The sequence below is a fragment of the Histoplasma capsulatum genome (assembly GCF_000150115.1).
Source record: "Histoplasma capsulatum G186AR genomic scaffold supercont2.5, whole genome shotgun sequence".
NCBI lineage: Eukaryota > Fungi > Ascomycota > Eurotiomycetes > Onygenales > Ajellomycetaceae > Histoplasma > Histoplasma capsulatum.
In genome coordinates, this window is record NW_025544805.1 from 1141121 (window position 1) to 1160559 (window position 19439).

Below are 19439 nucleotides of genomic sequence, written 5' to 3' on the forward strand. Positions count from 1 at the left end.
ATTCAATCCCCCCAACAAGGATGGCGTAAGAGGTGGGGGAAATGTGAGCAGGAGCAGGAGACGGAGACGGAGGAGTGAAGATGTCGGATGGAGATGAGAATTTGTGGGATATAAAGGGAGGGAGGGAGGTTTTAGAGGGTGATGGCGTATGTTATATGTACTGTACTATGTATAGTATTATATATATGGTGATGATGGCGATGGTAATGCTATGTTATGAATAGGTTCGTTAAATGGGAGGGAAGAAGGGCATAAAAACGAAAGCTAGGTAGTAATATGGTATGGAAGGGGAAATACCCATGATGATGCAATGCATTTGGAGGGCTGGGTGAGTGAGGGCGGCAGTTTTGGGATGCAACAAGATAAAAAGGGATACAAGGCGGAGGAGGGACTGAGGATCGACAAAAAGGGGTTAGAAGGAAACCAAATGGAACAGACACAAGCAATGAAATATAGAGAGACATGACACATGCATGTATGATGATGATGATGATGATGATGATAAATACAGCCCCATAAAAAAATCAACAGGAAGAGAAAAAGAGATGAAACATAGTTCCGATATCTCACATTCCCATGTTATGTGTTGTTTGTTGTACGCCAGGGCTGCAATTATTCACCCCCCTTTCAACCTCCTTGCACGCTGAGAAAAGACGCTCGCTCCATTCCATCTGTTCCAGCATTTCCTGACCCCCGTCCGGTATCATAAATACCTTTCCTCAGTTCTCTCGACACTGACAATGGATACTTACTACTCAACACAACCGATTTCCCTTGCGGTACTTTTAAAGGGCAAGAAAGGATAGAAGAGAATAAAAAGGCAAAGAAAAACACTCTTTGGTGATTTCTAGCTACAAAAATGTATTGTGGCATGTCCCAGTTCCCCTTGTCCCTTGGCGGATTTTTTCTACATTTGTTCCTTATCGTTTCCCCATCCCTTTCCTTGAGAGTCTCAACCAAAACTAGTCATAAAGGCGCGAGCCGTCGCTGTATATATCCAATCAATACATGGGCTCTCACTTCCACGCATTCAGCCCCGCCCACGGGTCATTGTTGTTAGTATTCTGCCCTCCGGGCTGGCCCTGCGGCGTCTGCGACGGAGGTTGCTGCTGCATGGCGCTATATGGCCGCGGCTGCATGTATCCCGCAGGCGGATATGGCGCGTTGGACTGTGGGTAAGGCGATTGCGATGGCCGCGGTGGCGGTGGTGGCGGTATGTATCCCTGTGCCATGAACTGGGAAGGTTGCTGCGGGCTTGCATAGCCGTATGGCGACGGGGAGAAGAATTGCTGGTTTGGTGGGGGGGAGATTGGCGGTTGGTAGAGGTAGGCCATGGGGTTGTAGCCTTCGGTCGAGGCGACGCCGGGGGCTCCCTGTTGAGGGTATTGCTGTTGCTGTTGCTGTTGGGGGTGGCAGTGGTTGTGGTTGTGATTGTTGTTGCTGCTGTTGTCCGACCATGTATTGGCTGGTTTGTGGGGCGATGCTGCTGGCGGCAGGGTAGGAAAAGGTGTTGTGGGATGTAATTGAGGGGGAACGACCGGTCTTTAGGGGGGCTGGTCTTGGTTTAGATAAAGAAGATGTTGGTGGCGATTGGGGCCCGAATTCTACGGAGAGGCGCTCCATCAGGTTTTTTAGCTTTTCGCGCTCCCGATCCTCTTGGTTGGATTGGTGGTGGGATTTGTCTCGTTCTATCTGACTAAGGAGCTGTGCACCTTCGGATCGCCTGTTATTGACGAATGTATCGACGTTTTTTCGTAGGTTATCTACTGTATCCTTCATCTCTGCGTAGAAGGCTTGCGCTTGTTCTAGGCCTGAGCTCATGTCTCTGAAGGCGTTGTAGATCTTTTTGTATTTGGACATAACCGAGTTCCTCTGCCGCGTGAGCGCTTCATACTTGGACTGCTCCGATCTGACCGTATTGTCCTGGAGTAAGTCTCCGTATACCTTTGTAAGCTCCTTCATGAGTGCTGTTTGCTTGTGGTTTGCTTGTAATAGTCGATTTTGGTGAGGTCTGAATTTCTCAAGTTCTGTTTGGAAAAGCTGGTTTTCTTGGTTGGCGATCGATTTTTTGTTCAGTATAAGGACATTGGAAATATCATCATTATGCACCTATGACTTGTTAGCATTTTATTACTCCACATATGAAACAGAATAGTGCACACCTTCTCTTTCAGATCCTTCAAAATCTGATTTCTATCTCTTTTCACAAGATTCAGCTTTTTAAGCAGTTCCTCCACCCTCGCTATCTGCTCAGTAACAGACATCCTCGCGTCGAAGTCATCACCCAGGAGATTTGTTTCTGGGGCCGCACTATAAGGACTACCCTGCTTCATTTCGACCCTTGCTATGTTTCCCCCCAACCTTAATCAGCGCCCTTTGGAATAAAACATCGGCTTTCGTCGGTTTCTCCAGCCGAACGCATCTCATCAAAATCAGCTTCATGTTGTCTCAAGCTCACTAGAAGTTGTGAGTCGCTGGAACTAGCTTCGTCGATGGTATCGCGGTAGTTTCGAACATCACTCCGCAAGGTCGACGTCAATCGGGAACTAGGTTGTTGAACCCAGTCTGCGCCGTACTTGGAACGCATTTTTTCACAAACGCTCTCTTCCATATCCAGCTGTTTAGAGCACTGGTCCAATACGCTTAGTATGGATATTTTGTCTTCCTGCAGCTCGTTGAAAGCTTCACGGAAAGGACGCGTATTCGCCAATTCTTCACACCACATCTTAAAATCTTCATCAACATCCATATCCTGGTCCATTCCACCCTTCAGAATGTTCAGACTTCCTGGCAATTTGAGGTAGTCAAGACTTGCAGCCATTTCCCCATTAGCAGCCTCAACTTTCTCCGCTTCTGCACGAACTAGTTTTGCCTTCTCTTCATCGTACAGGCTTGCTGATTCGGTAACGGACATGGGAACGATCTTTTGGAAGATGTCTGGTCCGATTATCCTCTGTATATCTTGTCCTTGGTATAATTCACTCACGGGTATTGCCTTCGCAGCGGGCAACTTCGCGATTGTCGATAAACTGGGTTCAGAAGGGACCGGTTGGTGGTATATAAAATCATTATCCTTGGTAAATGATGCCAATTTTTCTTGGATATTTGCCAGTTGTCGTCGCGTGAGATCGAGCAAGATAGGGCCAGTATCTGCACTTAAATTTGAGCCTGCGGGGGGAGAGTTTGGGAAAGTTTTGGCCCAACTCAGCGCGGTGGTAGCTTGCTTTTCGGCGAGCTGGAGGCGAGCTATGGAAATCCCGTACAGTGTCCCTTCGTCATCTGCAATGGCCTGATAGTAACCTGCAACAGCCGCTAGGAGGGAGGCTTTTACTTGAACAACGATTGACCACACTTTTTCAAATATGCCTTTCGTCACATTTTCTTGCACACCTTCCGCAGCTTGTGAGTAAAGATATGCTGCTTGGCTTGCGAGTTTGGCTAGAAAACCTGGCTTTTTCCCATCATCTATTTGTTTCTCCAAGAAAACCTCCTGACCCTGAGCAAGCATGATCGATATCAACGTTTTGACAGTATCCCTACTCAGATCTGTGGAAGGGGCGTGCAGGAAGTTTTCGTTGATATAAGTGAACATTCCCGCGGAGGCTTGGAAGGAATGATAAGCGGTCTTCAACCCAGTGTCTTCAGATCGGTTTTGGTTTGCGGCATGACACGATAGAACAGCTGATATATTAAAGATAATCGATGCCTTTTCATAGGCCAATGAGTATTGAGATGTAGGCTTGTGTGTAAATGCATCATACCTGTCAAATATCGTAGAACAATCGTAAGTTAGGAGAAAGAGCCAGACTAAGCGAAACGGACAGAGGAATTGGATTTTCATCATCAAGCGGGCAGACCGTACCAGGTGAAAGATATCTTGATATGGTTCTCATCAACAGGAAACCGCAAATCCAGCAGTTCAAGCTGACCATAGTATCGATATAGCAGATCCCGTCCGGCCGCGCTATCTTTGCCAGCGCCTCTCATGTCCTGCCGCAGCCTGTTCAACGTTGCGCATTCCTCCGAATATCTCTCTGGATCGTCACCGTATGTCTGCCGGATATAGGTTTTTAGAGGTTGTATCCAGTCGATCTCGCTGGTTTGTTTCAGCGGACTGGATATCATAGGCGACTGCACCATCGTGAGAATGGCCCGCCGCGGGAGGAGGGATGGTGGGGAGGAGGAAAAGTGGGGAGGGGTTTATCGCCCAAAATGCAGTCGGCCAGGTAGGCAAACAGGGAAGGTTGCGAGGGTAAGGAAAAATCCAGCTCCCTTTCCAAAACACCACACCAAAAGCGGTCGCAGAGGGTCAAAGAGTAACGAGTTGTATTTGGCCTGCAGAAGTAGAGATCGGAGAGAGGCTTCGATGATGGCTGGGTGTGGGGTATTGGAATTCTAGGATTGGTCTTCGCCGGGGACAATGACGACGATGTTGTTAATTTGGGGGCGGTGGGCTAAAGCGCATGCAAAATCTGGTCCTTAATTCGACCTTGAACTATAACTCAACCCATTTAACTAGCTGGAAACCCGGGCCACGCAACACATGACTTCAACCTTGAACGAAAAAGAGTGGGAGGGAGGAAGCGGAAGAAAGGGAACAAAAATAAGGGATAAGGTGGCACGCTGAGGGCCGACACCTCTTCTCGAAGCCCGGGTTATTCGAGTTAGTGAGCTGATGTCAAAGTTATTCTTAGGTCGGGTTGGCTGGAAGAGGGAACATATCGACAACCATGGGCATTGATGAATGGAACAGGCCGAGCTATGGCTTGCGATTGGCAGGCGCCGGGCCACCACTGCACGGCACTAGAGATAGTACGCTTGGAGGCATGAGGACAATGCTATTGTTGCTGGGCGCGATCTAGTTTATATACTGGATCTCTGGGACCAAAGTTCCGATAGAGGATTGAGGCAGTGTTATAATATGATTGATAACCATACTTCCACTTAGCATGCCACTATCCTATATGAATTGTGCCAGATTTCTTTTGTCACAAATCGAGCTTGACTGCAGCGGAGATGTTTGCTATATACATTAGTAGTAACTTCGTGGTATTGTACTGTACAAGAGGTTGTGAGAAATGGGAAAATCCAATCCATTCCCCCCCAATGTCTAAATGTCCAACCTCGCCATGCATTAATTTAATCATACAACTCCAAGAAAGTCAAATAAAACAACGAACGGAAAATGTTGAAGCCAACCATTAGGAGGAAGCGACATGTACAAGAAGGTAAAAAAACAAGATGAGGGATATCCCTGGCTTGCAATCGCTATGAATAAAAGCAACAAACAAAAGACAGGGTGAAAACAACAACACTCCAACATCTTAGAAAAATGTGGGATATATGCATCATCCTGAACCGGAGGCTTTCTTCGATTCGTCAGTTTTGTTCCCGTCGTCAGCATTATTGGATTTTTCAGTGGAATTGCTTCCGCCGCCACTGCCGCTGCCGTGCTGATTCATGAGTTTGTGCCACGCTGATTTGAGGAAGCCTTCGTTTTTGTGTGAGTTGCCGCTGAATGTGCTGCCACTGTCTTTGTTTGTTGTCGATGAGTCGGGGGAAGAGGACCTAAAGAAAGAAAACAATATACGTGGTCAACTCTCCGCCCATCACGGCATCTTACACTTGACGGGCTTTCTACTCACTTGTCGTTTGTGTGGATGTTCATTGTCCGACGAGCAGTCTTGTCGCCCATCTCGTCAGCAAGTACCTCCAGGATCGTTCGCTGATTGGCATTCAGGTATTTCGGCATGGCAACTTTGAATTCAACCTTGAGGTCACCCTGTTGGCCGCGGCGGCCTTCAAGCTTCCGCATCCCCATCCCTGACAGGGTGATTTTATCCCCAGTACCAGTTCCCGTGGCCACTTTGACCTTGACTTCTCCATCTAGTGTTGGTACCGTGACTTCACCACCCAGTAGTGCAGTTGTGAGAGGAATCTGTGCCGTGTATAGCACATCGGAACCGGCTCTGCTGAAGCGCGAATCAGGGGCGACTTTGATGTAGACATACAAATCGCCACGCTGCGTTCGAGCACCAGGTTCTACTGTGGGCATGTCTCCCTCACCTGGGACCCGCAGTCGCATGCCATCCTCCACACCCCCCGGGATGTTGACATGCACTGTTTTGCGTTCCCGGACTACACCATCGCCGCCACAGCTATTGCATTCCGAACCTCTCGGAATCGATACACCAGCGCCTCCGCACGAGGCGCAGGTACTAGCCATCTGGAATCCTCCCTGAATAAAATGAACCTGTGATCCTGTGCCACCGCAAGTTTTGCACTGTGCCCGCTTCCTACCCGGTTTCGTCCCTTCACCATTGCACGTTCTGCATTGAACAAGCGGAGTGATATGAATCTCCTTCGTCGTCCCCTTGGCAGCATCCATGAAAGAGATGTTCGTCTGTACCTCGATATCATCTCCTTCGACTACTGAGGATCGGAATGGCCCTCCCGAACGACCCCGCCGGCCTGCACCTCCTGTAAAAGCACCAAATAGATCCTCAAAATTTATATCCGCAGAGAACCCCCCGCCAGGGAAACCCCCGCCAAACCCGTGGAATCCACCTGCGGTTGCTCCAGAGAATGGACCACCGGCACCAGCGCCGGCTCCGGGATTGAACCCGCCGTTCTGATCAAAGGCTGCCGAGCCAAACCGGTCATAGGCTTGTCTTTTTTCCGAATCCGAAAGTAGCTCGTACGCAGACTGTGCCTCCGCAAACTTTTCTTTTGCATTGGCATCCTTGTTCGTGTCGGGGTGATATTTTTTGGCGAGTCCATAGTAAGCTCTTTTAATGTCTGCAGCAGACGCATCTTTGCCTACTCCGAGGACACTGTAAGGGTCGCGTGTAGCTTGACACAGCGCAGATGCATGGAAAGCCTGAGGAGATATACAGGAGCCGGTGGTCAGCAGCTCATTTACGTCGTGTGGATTATATTGTAAACTGACATACCTTCGTGAATGGACGTGCACTGCAGTTGTTCAATGGTTTTGGAAATGGTCGTTTATCATGGTAGTCCCTGCGATCATTTTGGAATTTCGACTGGATCTGAGATCGTATCGACGAACATTGGTTAGAGCAGTGTCGTGAAGTCCGGAGAAGACGAGCCGGGATGACGGCAGCTCTGGGTATACTGGGAGCCCCCGCGCTCATTTTAAAACAAAGGAGCAATGCACCAATGCAGGAGGGTGCGCTAAGATAGGCAGATTGTATGCAGAGGCAAGACCGGGTATACGAGACCACTGGATAGCTGGATATCTAGTAGGGTGATGGTCCTTGTAGCATTGTTTCGTTCTCCTCCGTCGCTTGCGGGAAAAAAATTGTTGCATGACTAATATTGGTTGTTTCCGGAACAATATTACGCCGGAGTCCTGTCATTCGATTGGATTCTCTCCATCTCACCATACAGGAGAAAATGTAGATTCGCTTGTTGATTAATTTCACAACCCTTTCACTCTCCTCCGCCTGAGTGTCTCTTCTGTAACTCTGTTTGGGAGATAGTGGATGTGCAGATTGTATGCCAATCTCCGCCACGTGCACTCATTTGAGAGCTCCCCGTCCAGGCTCATATCGGAACTATGATTCGGGCCCAGAGCCTGCCATGGAGGGCAGTCCTTCGCCAAACGTTGTCGCGGAGTCTCCCATGTAAATACCCTTCCTCCTCTTCCTACCGGATTTACATCAGTTCGAGTCTCGAGGCACGGACACCACATCATTCGCCATTTGCATCGGCAGCACGAAGTTTCTCATCAACCACTGCCCGCCGAAAAGAAAAGCCGCAACCTCCGGAGTTGAAACAGGAGAAGGAGGAGGGTAGTGAGACAGAGAAGAATCAGGAGGAAAATCCAAGGCCTGGCAAACCATCGGAAGGGAGGGATAAAACTTCAGAGACGCCATCACCTATACCCGTTGCTGCCTCGCCCGCGGATTCAAAACCCAGCGGCACAAGTGCTCCTGGAGGAGGACGCTCTGGTTCTGGAAGCGGCAGTGATGGTGGGAGGAGGGGGAGGAAAAGTTCTGCCGAAAAGGCGCTACAAAAGGCTACGATACCGGATGTGTACCCACAGGTTATGGCTATTCCAATTGCGCGGAGACCGCTGTTCCCCGGGTACTACAAGGCAGTTACCGTCCGGGACCCCAATGTCGTCTCTGCTATACAGGAAATGATGAAACGCGGACAGCCATATGTCGGTGCTTTCTTGTTCAGGGATGAAGCGGCGGATAGGGATGTGATTGAGGATATGGAAGAAGTACATGATGTTGGTGTGTTTGCACAGATCACAAGTGTATTTCCTGTACATGGGACCGAGAATGCATTGACTGCAGTGCTATATCCTCACCGGAGAATTAAGATATCGTCGTTAATACCACCCCGTGACACGTCGCAGAAAGCTGAAATCGACCAGCAGATTACAAAGGAAGCAGCACCCGAAAAACAAGGCGATGTTGTCGCCAGTTTTGAAGAAACAGCGTTGGAGCAGCTGCCTAAGGAGACCCCTTATGAACCAACATCATTTTTACACAAATATCCTGTCAGCATAGTCAATGTTGAAAATCTCACAGAGGAGCCATATGACAAGGAGAATTCCATGATTCGCGCCGTTACGAATGAGATTGTCAATGTCTTTAAGGATATTGCGAATTTGAACCCGCTTTTCCGTGATCAGATCTCGACATTTTCCATGAGCCACGCTGGCAATATCATGGATGAACCCGCAAATCTGGCTGATTTCGCTGCTGCCGTCTCCGCTGGTGAAGTCAAGGAGTTACAAGATGTGTTAGATACAATGAATATCCAGGAACGCCTTTCCAAAGCCCTTGTGGTACTTAAAAAGGAACTCATGAATGCTCAGCTGCAGTCGAAAATATCGAAGGATGTCGAAGCCAAAATTCAAAAGCGGCAACGAGAATATTGGCTGATGGAGCAGATGAAGGGTATTCGACGTGAACTTGGTATCGAATCCGATGGCAAGGAAAAACTAGTGGAAAAGTTCAAGGAGAAATCGGAGAAACTTGCTATGCCTGAAGCCGTGAAGAAGGTGTTTGACGAAGAGCTAAATAAATTGGCACATCTCGAACCCGCAGCTTCGGAATTTAACGTCACAAGAAATTACCTTGATTGGATAACGCAAATTCCATGGGGTAAGAGGAGTCCAGAGACGTTTGGTATTAAGAATGCAATCACTGTATTGGACGAAGACCACTATGGCCTGGAAGACGTCAAAGATCGTATTTTAGAGTTCATTGCTGTGGGGAAACTTCGCGGAACTGTTGAAGGGAAAATTTTATGTTTTGTGGGACCCCCTGGCGTCGGGAAAACTAGTATTGGGAAGTCAATCGCGCGGGCTCTTAATCGAGAGTACTATCGATTCAGTGTTGGTGGCCTTACGGATGTAGCGGAGATAAAGGGCCATCGACGTACTTATGTGGGCGCTTTGCCAGGTCGCGTCATCCAAGCGCTGAAAAAATGCCAAACCGAAAACCCTCTGATCCTTATCGATGAGGTAGATAAGATCGGCCGAGGACACCAGGGAGATCCTGCGTCGGCCCTTCTCGAGCTCTTGGATCCGGAGCAGAACTCTTCCTTTTTGGATCATTATATGGACGTCCCGGTGGATTTGTCGAAAGTTCTGTTCGTATGCACAGCTAATATGACCGACACGATTCCGCGACCTTTGCTGGACAGAATGGAAATGATTGAGCTCTCTGGGTATGTTGCCGATGAGAAGATGGCTATCGCGGAGCGATACCTGGCGCCTTCTGCTAAGGAAATGAGCGGTTTGAAGGATGTTGATGTGACATTGGAGAAAGATGCTATTGAAGAACTTATCAAATCCTACTGTCGAGAGAGCGGAGTGCGAAATCTAAAAAAGCAAATAGAGAAGGTTTATAGAAAAGCGGCATTGAAAATTATTCAGGATCTGCCAGAGCAGGAGAAGGATGCTGAAGAAGTTGCCGTTCGAGAGGAGTTGGAACCAGCGTTGGACCAGGAGAAAAAGGGCGAGGAGAGTGTTGTCGAAGGGGGCGAGAATCCCACTGAATCGGTGCCGGCTCCTCTAGTCGCGGTACATGTTCCGGCAAATATTCACGTTTCAATAAATAAAGATAACCTGAAAGATTACGTCGGTCCGCCCATTTTCACCTCTGATAGGCTCTACGATGTCACTCCCCCAGGTGTAGCTATGGGTCTCGCGTGGACTAGCATGGGAGGAGCCGCTTTATATGTGGAGTCAATTTTGGATACCTCGCTGTCGCCAACGTCCCGCCCAGGTCTCGAACAGACCGGGAATTTGATGAATGTCATGAAGGAGTCGACCGTTATCGCATATTCGTTTGCTAAATCTTTGATGGCTAAGGAGTTCACAGGGAATAAGTTTTTTGAGCATGCAAAAGTCCACTTGCATTGTCCAGAGGGTGCTGTGCAGAAGGATGGTATGTACAAGATTAAACAAAAAAGCAGTGAATTGAGCATTCAGCAAGCTAAAGTAGTACAGGACCGTCTGCTGGTATCACGATGGCAACGTCGCTGCTCTCCCTCGCTCTTGACCATCGCCTGGACCCTACCATCGCTATGACCGGCGAACTTACTGTGACAGGCAAAGTTCTCCGTATCGGTGGCCTCCGTGAAAAGACCGTAGCTGCTCGACGAGCTGGCGCCAAATCAATCATCTTTCCAGCTGATAATATGTCGGATTGGCTGGAGTTACCAGAGGTTTGTTCCCTTTCGTTCTCCTTCTCAACAGAAGATATAAAAATTCATTCCCAATTTTCCTCCTGGCCACCCACCATACCGAAATTGTTTCTGAGACTTATTTCCAAGACTAACCTTCCGTTCTCTTCTTAAAACATTACAGAACATCAAAAAGGGCATCGAAGGGCATCCCGTCAATTGGTACTCAGAAGTCTTTGACATCGTGTTCCGCGATCTTGACAAGGTTCAGGCGCAAATCAAATGGAAACCCCAACTCCAAGTGGCTCCCAGCGTCATTAAATCCGATACCAACGCCAAAGAGGAGGACGAATGAATCGGGGTCTGAAGCGCAATTCATATCCGTTCTTTTCCCCTCTCTAGACCTCTCTAACATTTTGTACTTTGGACAGCTACTCTAAAGCTATGCCTATTATTATATTCCTCCTCCTTCTGTCCTGATAGATTTCTACCCCTTCTTTTATGCCCTTAGCCTATATAGGTCTGATGTAACTCTTCCCTCTTCATTCAATGCATGGGCCCGGAGTTATTTATAGTTCCGCACCGCCTTTATTTTGTTTGTTTGATATGCTTGTCCGCCCGGAGATCTACCGCTCTCTGGAGTCTGCAGATCATTTGTACTATTCGCCTCTCTTCCCTCTATCATTGTTATTATATACCCCTATTATTTCATCCCCTCTTTCCCAAAAATCTTCATGCGGGCTCGGGAGAGAAAAGGCGTCATTGACATATTAAGGCCATATATAAAAACGAGAATAAAAACCATAGATGTTGTATTGTGTGGGGATAACACTAAAACAATTACAAGTACAAGACATGGACGAGACATTCAAGATGTTCGATTTAAAGTGCCATCGTCTCCTCAGTATTGGGGTTTCGCCTTCTGAGAGCTACGAGGAATTGTGAGGAAAGAGATGCAGCGGGAGAATAAAAAAGTCTCATGACATGGTGGTGGTTTGGTCTTTCCAATCCCTCCGCATATAAAGTTAAATACGCCGCATAGGGCATACGTCGAAAGCAAGAATGCCATGGCTCACCCGCAACTCACTATGTTCAGGAGGGATTCAAATTCTCTACTAGCGCACCTTACCACCAAGACGGTAGCTGATCTATCAGCTTATGGAGAAGAAAGGTCCTGTGCACCATTGGCATGGAATGCAAATACATGATTCGGATGGGCGAGGGGAGGGAGATAGTAGGAGTGATCTACTACGGTAGATATTTTCATTTCCCAACAGCTAGTTGCTTTTGAGGAGTTTTTCTATGTTTGGTCGGGATATTTTAAGTTATAGAAGACTGCTACTTCTTTGCTCATGCATCACTAGCAGGTGGTTTCATGCGCGAGCAAATCTTTCAGACGTTGGAGACTCTGCTTGGTCCAGGTTGTCAAAAATGTTACAAGAGAGATGATATCTGCGTGTCAGATGGTGAGAAGGAGTGGGAAATAGACCGCCTGGTCTGCTAGCGCAGGGTCCTACCTCCTTAAATACGCGGTCGCTAGAGGGCCAAATTGCATGGTCAGCTGGGAAGTTGTGATTGCGGTTGGGAGTTGCCAAATTGTGGGAATGTCTTGGAACTGAAAATTTCGGTTTTGAAGGCCAATGGAGGTAGAAGAAGTGTTCATCGTCTGCTTTTTTACTTCTTGTGCTCCTGGTTCAAGGATTGGGGCAGTGTTTCTGGTGCACCAGGCGAAAAGACAAATGGTGGCCAGGAGACCTTTGACATCCATTTTACACTAAAGGACATTTTGCGCTATGCCTTTGCCTGAAAAGCCGCGACTTGTAACTCTGGGCAGGGCGGAGAAACGAGGCAGATGTTTCAACGATAGAGGAGAAAGAGAATTGTCCTTTTGACTCAATCGTCAATTTCAATAAATTTCTGGCTTGGGTTCTTGCGGGAGCATTGAGAGAATACGCAGCAAGCGGCTCGCCAAAATTTCATGCATATTTACTCCTGCGAACTGTAGGGTTTCAATTTGGTTGCCTGGAGTCCCTTGGCACAGGGAAACCGGGGGGCATGCAGGCCTCCTGCGCGCGTTTAAGCACATTCACAGGGGCTTGGTATTTTTCTTTCCTTGGAGATATTATTGGAAACCTGCTTGCGGGTGAAGGTGGCCGCCGCAGGTCATCCCCGATTTTGCCCCGAGAGAGCGACAATAACCACGCGAAGGTCCACCCCTTGCTCGTTGGCAACAATAATTCATGGATATAAGGGTCTCAACCTTGGAAAGAAGCAGAATGTCACGCTATCACCCACGTTCCGATGTACTACGAAGAAAAGGTTGAGATTGATCTGCCAGGAAGATTTCATTATGCATAGGAGAAAGATCAGCAGACTGGGAGCTCTCGATTTCTGGGTTGACCGAAGGTAAGGATGCCTTTTGTCAATAGGATGGAGCTTGTCGGCCATGAGTGGTCGTATCCGTTTTGTTCTTCGCGCAAGTATTCTTGTCGAAAGTGTTCTTACCAAAATACTCTTGTCAAGGCGAAGTCGAGGCTGTTGTGCCTGACAATTCAACAGTTTTATAGACAGGTTGCCTTGGGCGTTGGTAAATCCGAAACGGGGCGGGGAAGTCCTAACACGTCAACAATGGCAACATCAAAATATGAGCATGAAACTCACCCTGGTGGAGGCAAGCCAATTACTCATAGCTCTGAATAATTCAATAATGGAACTGAATAAGGAAAACGAAAGGCTTTGACACTCTTTAACCGGGACGCATTAACAATGGTTTCTGTAGTTCTTCACCACTCATCCTACCTTTCGAAGTCGAGGTTCTCATCTAGGGCGAAAGAGTGGGAGGACTAGGTTAAACCAGTATCGGGATATTATGCAATTATCCAAGTCATTGACGTGGAGGTTAGCTAACGGAAAGACGACCTGCCTAGCTCGATGGAATGGAGTTAACAACGAATTCGAGTGATAAAGGAAATGAGCCAGCGGTCGTGTCGGTACAACAGGGCCACCTGTAAGAAACCGCATTGGGGGTCCCGAGTGCCATATGCCTGGCTTCACCCTCCATCCAAAGGTGAGTACGGAGAAGGTGATCTAGAATCCTGTATGGTCAATTGGAGCCAACACACTCGAGAAAATCGACTAAGGCATGGTTGCATAAGTTGGAGAACATAATGAACAAGCAGCGCCTTACCAAAAGAGCGCCCAACAACTCGAATCCCACGGCTAATGCGGGATCAGGGAAACCTTCAGAATGAAAGATGACATGGTGGGATTTGCCCCTCGTAGAATTTCGTTGGCGAACAACCAACTCAAAATGATGGAGGGGTTCCTGGTGGAGCACTCAGCTTGGTGGCCGTTTAATCCCCGTTCAGACCGCGCCACAGGTGATTTGCTTTGCCTTATTTTTTATTTTTATTCTTATTTTTTCATCCTGCAGAGGTTAGTTACATAGGGCTCATTGCAAAGGTATGCGAGCCAAGGATGACAAATTTTGATTCTTCCAGTCTTTTTTTCATTTCTCTTTCACACGGAAGAAATGTGACCTGCCCACATGGACTGATGTACCGTTCGTTACGGCATCCAAGGATCATATTTCATCACAATTGCAGGTGCGACAATTTTGACCTGGCACTGTAGCTAATCGCAGCCGTATGTTGCTCTGGAAATATTTCTGGAGGCCACTGGCCACCAGGTGAGAAGAGATCGATAGAGCCTTTCCAGAACAATCCAGCTAGGAACCTGTACCTGTTCCAACAGCGCAGCAATGAATGGCTGATAAGGCATCCTCCCGTATTATTAGCTGGGGAGACAAAGGCGGCCCATTCCCATGCCTCTGCCACCAATTGCGTTCTCTTAGGTCGACATGCATATCCGGGTCCAAGTATGTCTGTTAATTCTTTGTCAGTGCAGCAACCGAGTGCTCAGCTTTGATCCCTACCTGCCTATTGCTAACCTACTCGTGGCCGTTCTTTGCAAATCAATAACTAGCAGGCTCAATTAATATGAGAGCGGAGCAAGGGAAAGGTAGGGCCAGGGTAGGACCAGTGTGCGAAGCTCATTGGGTTTGGTTCAGCGGTGAAAACTATGAAAAAAAAAATGAATGAAAAATAAAAATAAAAATGAAAAAGGAAAACAAGAAATTCAAAAATTCATAAATTGATTTTTTTTAGCGACATCAGCCTCATCTGTTTTTCAACAAACAACAACAACAACAACAACAACAAATAGGAACCACCACGAATCCTCTGCGATTTTATATTCGATAATTGCCCCTGCGCCCGTCGCTTTTATCCGCTTCACTACGTTCAAGCAATTGATATCATTACGACCATCACATCCATCATTACCCCCGTATTCGTCGTCTGTTGCCTTGCTGGGTTGTGAACGTTTCCTGAACGATCCAACCCGTTTGTTATTTGGAATGAGCCGGCCTAACTGACCTGCTTCACTGAAAATCCCTGCAGTTGATTGAGTATAAAGCCTCTCCTGCGGATGGTCCCGAGCAGATAACCAGATTTCCAAATCCACATGCAACTATTTACTCAATTCATATGCATGGACACCCCTTGTTCTACAAACTGCTGAGCGAACTGCAATCCACCATAAGCGCACAGTTCCCAATCGGGGTATATCAATTTTATTTTTTTTATTTTCTCCTTTTCATATGGACACATCGATCTTATTCAGCCGGCTGTTTACCTCACCCGTGTCGCGGCTGAGGAGCCAGAGCCCACTCCAGATTGTGCTGCATGGCCATCTCGATATTCGACAGACCTGGGTCTCCGACTCAACATTGCATTCCCATGCCTAACCTTCAGAAGACTCCCCCGTCCAAGCGGAGCGTGTGGCATCGATTGGGGTTTCCATGGCTTGGAAAGAACAACCGCCGTTCGCCCTCCCGGGGATCTCAAAGTTTTCGTGATCCCGCATCTTACAATGAGAGGAGCGATGCTAGTAGTCAAAGCGCGGACTACAACAGTAATAACCGTCCCCGACCAGCATCGAGTGGAGTTGAAGTGGGCCTGCCCCGCAATACAACCTTCAAGCGACAGAATTCTGAACAGCGAGACCGCCTTTACCCCACAGAAACAGGCTGTCGTCGAACGCTTTCCGTGGACCGACGGCGACCCAGCAGTTTCCATCGAACTCGATCATCACCACCGGTTTCTACCGCACGATTGTCAGCGCCAGAGGTGCAGTATCACGATAAAAATTTCACCATTCCTTCATGGGTAGATAATTCGCCGTTACATGCACCGAATCACTATGATTCTGGTACCCATACTGACGGCACCTTCTCAATCGATGGGGAGGAGGCAGAAGACATGTTGGAGAAGGAGATGGACAAGAAATGGATATTGAATCTGAGCATGCACTTTCGAGATCGTTCTGAACGAGAAAAGTTTTTCGTCACATACGCAGAGACCCCAAATAAATGGCTGAGAGTTACCGTGTCCTGCGATTATAGAAATGCCGAACCAGATTCTCTGGAACGGGATCTCAAAAAATTGTACTACCAACGGGATAAAAATGCTCGGATATATGAATCGATCCGCGACTCTCTACCTGAAATCCAGTTCTATGACACTGTGACTAATCTTAGGTTAGAAACTAGGGAAGGTCGGCTTCATGTTCACGTCACAGAGGATATGAATGAGATCATTCCTTATCCACCAATATCTACTGTTGAATATCTAGGATTGGATATGGTCCGCGAGAGCGATCTTTCATTTGTTGCCCATTTATCTGGTTTTGCTTACCAAGTGAAGCTAAATGGGAAGGACTATGTAAAGAAAGAAATTCCAGGGCCGGATATGGTCAATGAGTTCCTTTATGAGATTAACGCGCTATATGCCTTAATCGGTTCCCAGAGCGTCATCCAACTAAAAGCTATCGTTGTGGATGATGATATGTTGACTACCAAAGGCCTTTTAATAAACTTCGCGGAAAAGGGCTCATTGATCGAGTTGATCTACGACTATAAAGGAACTATTGAATGGTCTAGGCGAGCGCACTGGGCACGACAAATTATCGAAGGCCTTGCCGAAATTCACGAAGCTGGTTTTGTTCAAGGAGATCTCACCGTGTCAAATATTGTTGTTGACGCTAGTGACGACGCGAAAATAATTGATATCAATCGGAGGGGCTGTCCGGTGGGGTGGGAGGCCCCAGAATTCACGAAGCTATTACAAAGCAAGCAAAAGATATCAATGTACATCGGGGTGAAATCTGACCTATATCAGCTGGGAATGACGCTTTGGGCTCTTGCTATGGAAATAGATGAACCCGGCAGCGAGGCTAGACCATTCATTATCCCAGTCGATAGGAAAGTTCCTGACTACTACCGAACAATCGTTGACATTTGCCTCAGCACCAGCCCTCAAAACAGACTCCCAGCCAAAGAATTGCTTGGTTTATTCCCTCAGGATTCCATGATTTTAACGAAGGAGCTTGTAGCGAGCAGCGTGGAGGCGCTGACACATCCTCCAGTGGAAATGCCTGATGATTCCGAATGCCTGGATGAGAACCCTTCTATATGGAATTGCGGATATCTTGAGCAACCTGCTAACGATATTCAATTCACTAGTGGACCAAAATCGGTACCGGACTCGGAAGACGTAACTTTTTACGAACCGTGTGTCGATATCGGACCCCAACGCCTTTCCTGTGACTTCCCAGAGGTGAATGCACAATTTGCAGAATTTGAAATCGAAGAGAACACCCTGGATTTTCCTACCAAGGAGGTTGATATTGAACTAGGAAACCACTCGAGGGCTGGTCTGTGCTCAGCAATTTATAGCACTCTGGCGTTTGAGAGTTCTCTGGATGAAATTTACACCGGTGTCGGGCAGCATCTCTCGTGCGGTATTGAGTATAATCTAATGATGCTTGATGACCGGTACGGGGAGCTACAGTTACCAAAGGAACTGGCATCCTCCCATGATGGCATTGAGAGCGATGGACAAAAAGTATATCACACCCCTATTGAGGCCGTTGAAAAAACAGAGCCACTAGTGCAAAATATGGACATTGGTTCCCCATACTTTTCAGGCATAAGTCAAGAAGACTTACTTGACTCGTCTTTGCCTATAAACCCCGCATTCACTTCAACTGTTCCGGGTGATATCAAGTATTCAAAGCCCGAATTTGAGCCCTCAAATTCGACAAAAATTAATTCCACGGATTCCTCAATGGATTCTTCCAGGCAGCAGGATACCCAAAGTGAGCGTTGTGAAAGCTTGCACTTATCGATATTGCCGATTAACCCTGCTTTAAAAGACCTCACTGATCCCGGACAGCGGGATGACGTGCGTTTTGAGTCAAAGGAGCTGTCAATAAAACCCACTGGCAAATACGTTTCTGGATCGGGGAGGCAAGATGATCTGCTCTTTTCGTCAAAGCTACCAATTAACCCGGCTTTCAAGGACTTGCATTTTGAACTAAAACAACAGGATGACCATTTATTTCGTTCCAAAGCCATTCAGGATGTTGGCACCTCCATCCCTTCAAGGTCAATTACTCCGTTTATTCAAACAGAATCTACTTTGCAACATAGTTGTCGAATAGAGGACCTTTTTCTCTCGGAATTGCCAATTAACCCAGCTAATAATAATACCATTTTAAAAACGTTACATAAAACTTCCCTTTTCTCCAGGGAGTCCAAGGATGGATCGAATTCACCATTGGTATCCCTGGAGTCGTTTTTCCTTTCTAACACAAAAGGAATTTCAATGCCATTAAGTTGTGCAACTGGCCACTCTGATGACCTTTTCCAATCGGAATTACCGATTAATCCAGCTTTTAAGGATCCCGTCTCACCACGACTTCCAATGAGTCCTCACCCTCATCATTCTGATGCTGCTGATTGATAGCCGAGAACGTCAATTTGGGAAGTGAAAGTCTTTCGGCAAACATATATTCCTCACAGGGTGCCATACTATTCGCGACCCTCCCATCCCACATTCTCTTTTCCGTTCGGTCGGGGCTGGCTATCAATGCTACATACCATGCTGTGTCCTGAGAGCAGAGCCAACTCGACATTTCGTTCAACTCCTTGTCCACTCGATATACTTGCCTATAAGAAACTATTGAATTACGGGATAATTTTAATATCCATTTTCAACGGGCGGATACGTCGGCAATGCTCTGTTCCATGTATCACTCTACGAATGTAACTGGATTCCGACTTTCTGTGTTCCAACTTCCGCACCCATTTCATTGCGGGCAAACGAGCCCATTTTCATTTTAACGACAGCATATTTAGAGATACTGGCATGAAGAAATTTTTGCAATGCTTGGATGGTAAATTGTCAATCATAGGTTACTTTGTTAACTTTATGGTGTTTTTCATTTTGGCTTTATTTACTTTTTTGATTTTGGTCTTTTTCTTTTTCTTTTTTTTTTTTTTTTTGGCTTCCCAGCGTCGTTTTCCGAGGTACCAATGATCCCTCTTGGTTTCCGGCGATGCTTTGTTTTTGCGAGCATGGGCATTGACAGTTCCTGAACGGTTTGGCCCGCCCCTTGTCACCGCATTTATTATTATTACCTTATTACGCCTTCTTCTTCATGTACTTTGCAACCTCATGGTTTTATTTTTGGCAATGGAATTCCTTGGAGATTTTGAGAATATTTTTCTTTTCCCCCATGAAATAAAATTCTTCTGCTTCACCTTTTCATCATTTTTACATTTTTGCCAAGTCTGAGCGGTATTTCCATGCATGGTTCGTCACATTATTTTCTTCGATGACCTTTCCCAGAAGCCAATCAAGCCC

At 47.1% G+C, this 19439-nt stretch overlaps 4 protein-coding genes across 4 annotated transcripts; 2 read left to right on the plus strand and 2 right to left on the minus strand.

Annotated features, from left to right (window-relative positions):
- Positions 1-1016: 1016 nt before the first annotated feature.
- HCBG_04334 (uncharacterized protein) lies at positions 1017-4140 on the minus strand (the record flags this gene model as incomplete). The annotated part of the gene is made up of 5 exons (XM_045431383.1): positions 1017-1400; positions 1456-2109; positions 2163-2344; positions 2389-3761; positions 3863-4140. 5 exons carry the CDS (start codon positions 4138-4140, stop codon positions 1017-1019), a joined length of 2871 nt encoding a protein of 956 aa, XP_045287936.1.
- A 1208-nt stretch (positions 4141-5348) lies between these two features.
- HCBG_04335 (chaperone dnaJ) lies at positions 5349-7154 on the minus strand (the record flags this gene model as incomplete). The annotated part of the gene is made up of 3 exons (XM_045431384.1): positions 5349-5568; positions 5646-6880; positions 6954-7154. The coding sequence occupies 3 exons, from the start codon at positions 7152-7154 to the stop codon at positions 5349-5351; spliced, it is 1656 nt and encodes a 551-aa protein (XP_045287937.1).
- A 425-nt stretch (positions 7155-7579) lies between these two features.
- On the plus strand, positions 7580-11485 carry HCBG_04336 (lon proteinase; the record flags this gene model as incomplete). Its single annotated transcript, XM_045431385.1, has 3 exons — positions 7580-10433; positions 10496-10713; positions 10856-11485. The coding sequence occupies 3 exons, from the start codon at positions 7580-7582 to the stop codon at positions 11024-11026; spliced, it is 3243 nt and encodes a 1080-aa protein (XP_045287938.1).
- Positions 11486-15470: 3985 nt separating this feature from the next.
- HCBG_04337 (protein kinase) lies at positions 15471-18536 on the plus strand (the record flags this gene model as incomplete). Its single annotated transcript, XM_045431386.1, has 1 exon — positions 15471-18536. One exon carries the CDS (start codon positions 15471-15473, stop codon positions 18534-18536), a length of 3066 nt encoding a protein of 1021 aa, XP_045287939.1.
- Between the last annotated feature and the right edge of the window lie 903 nt (positions 18537-19439).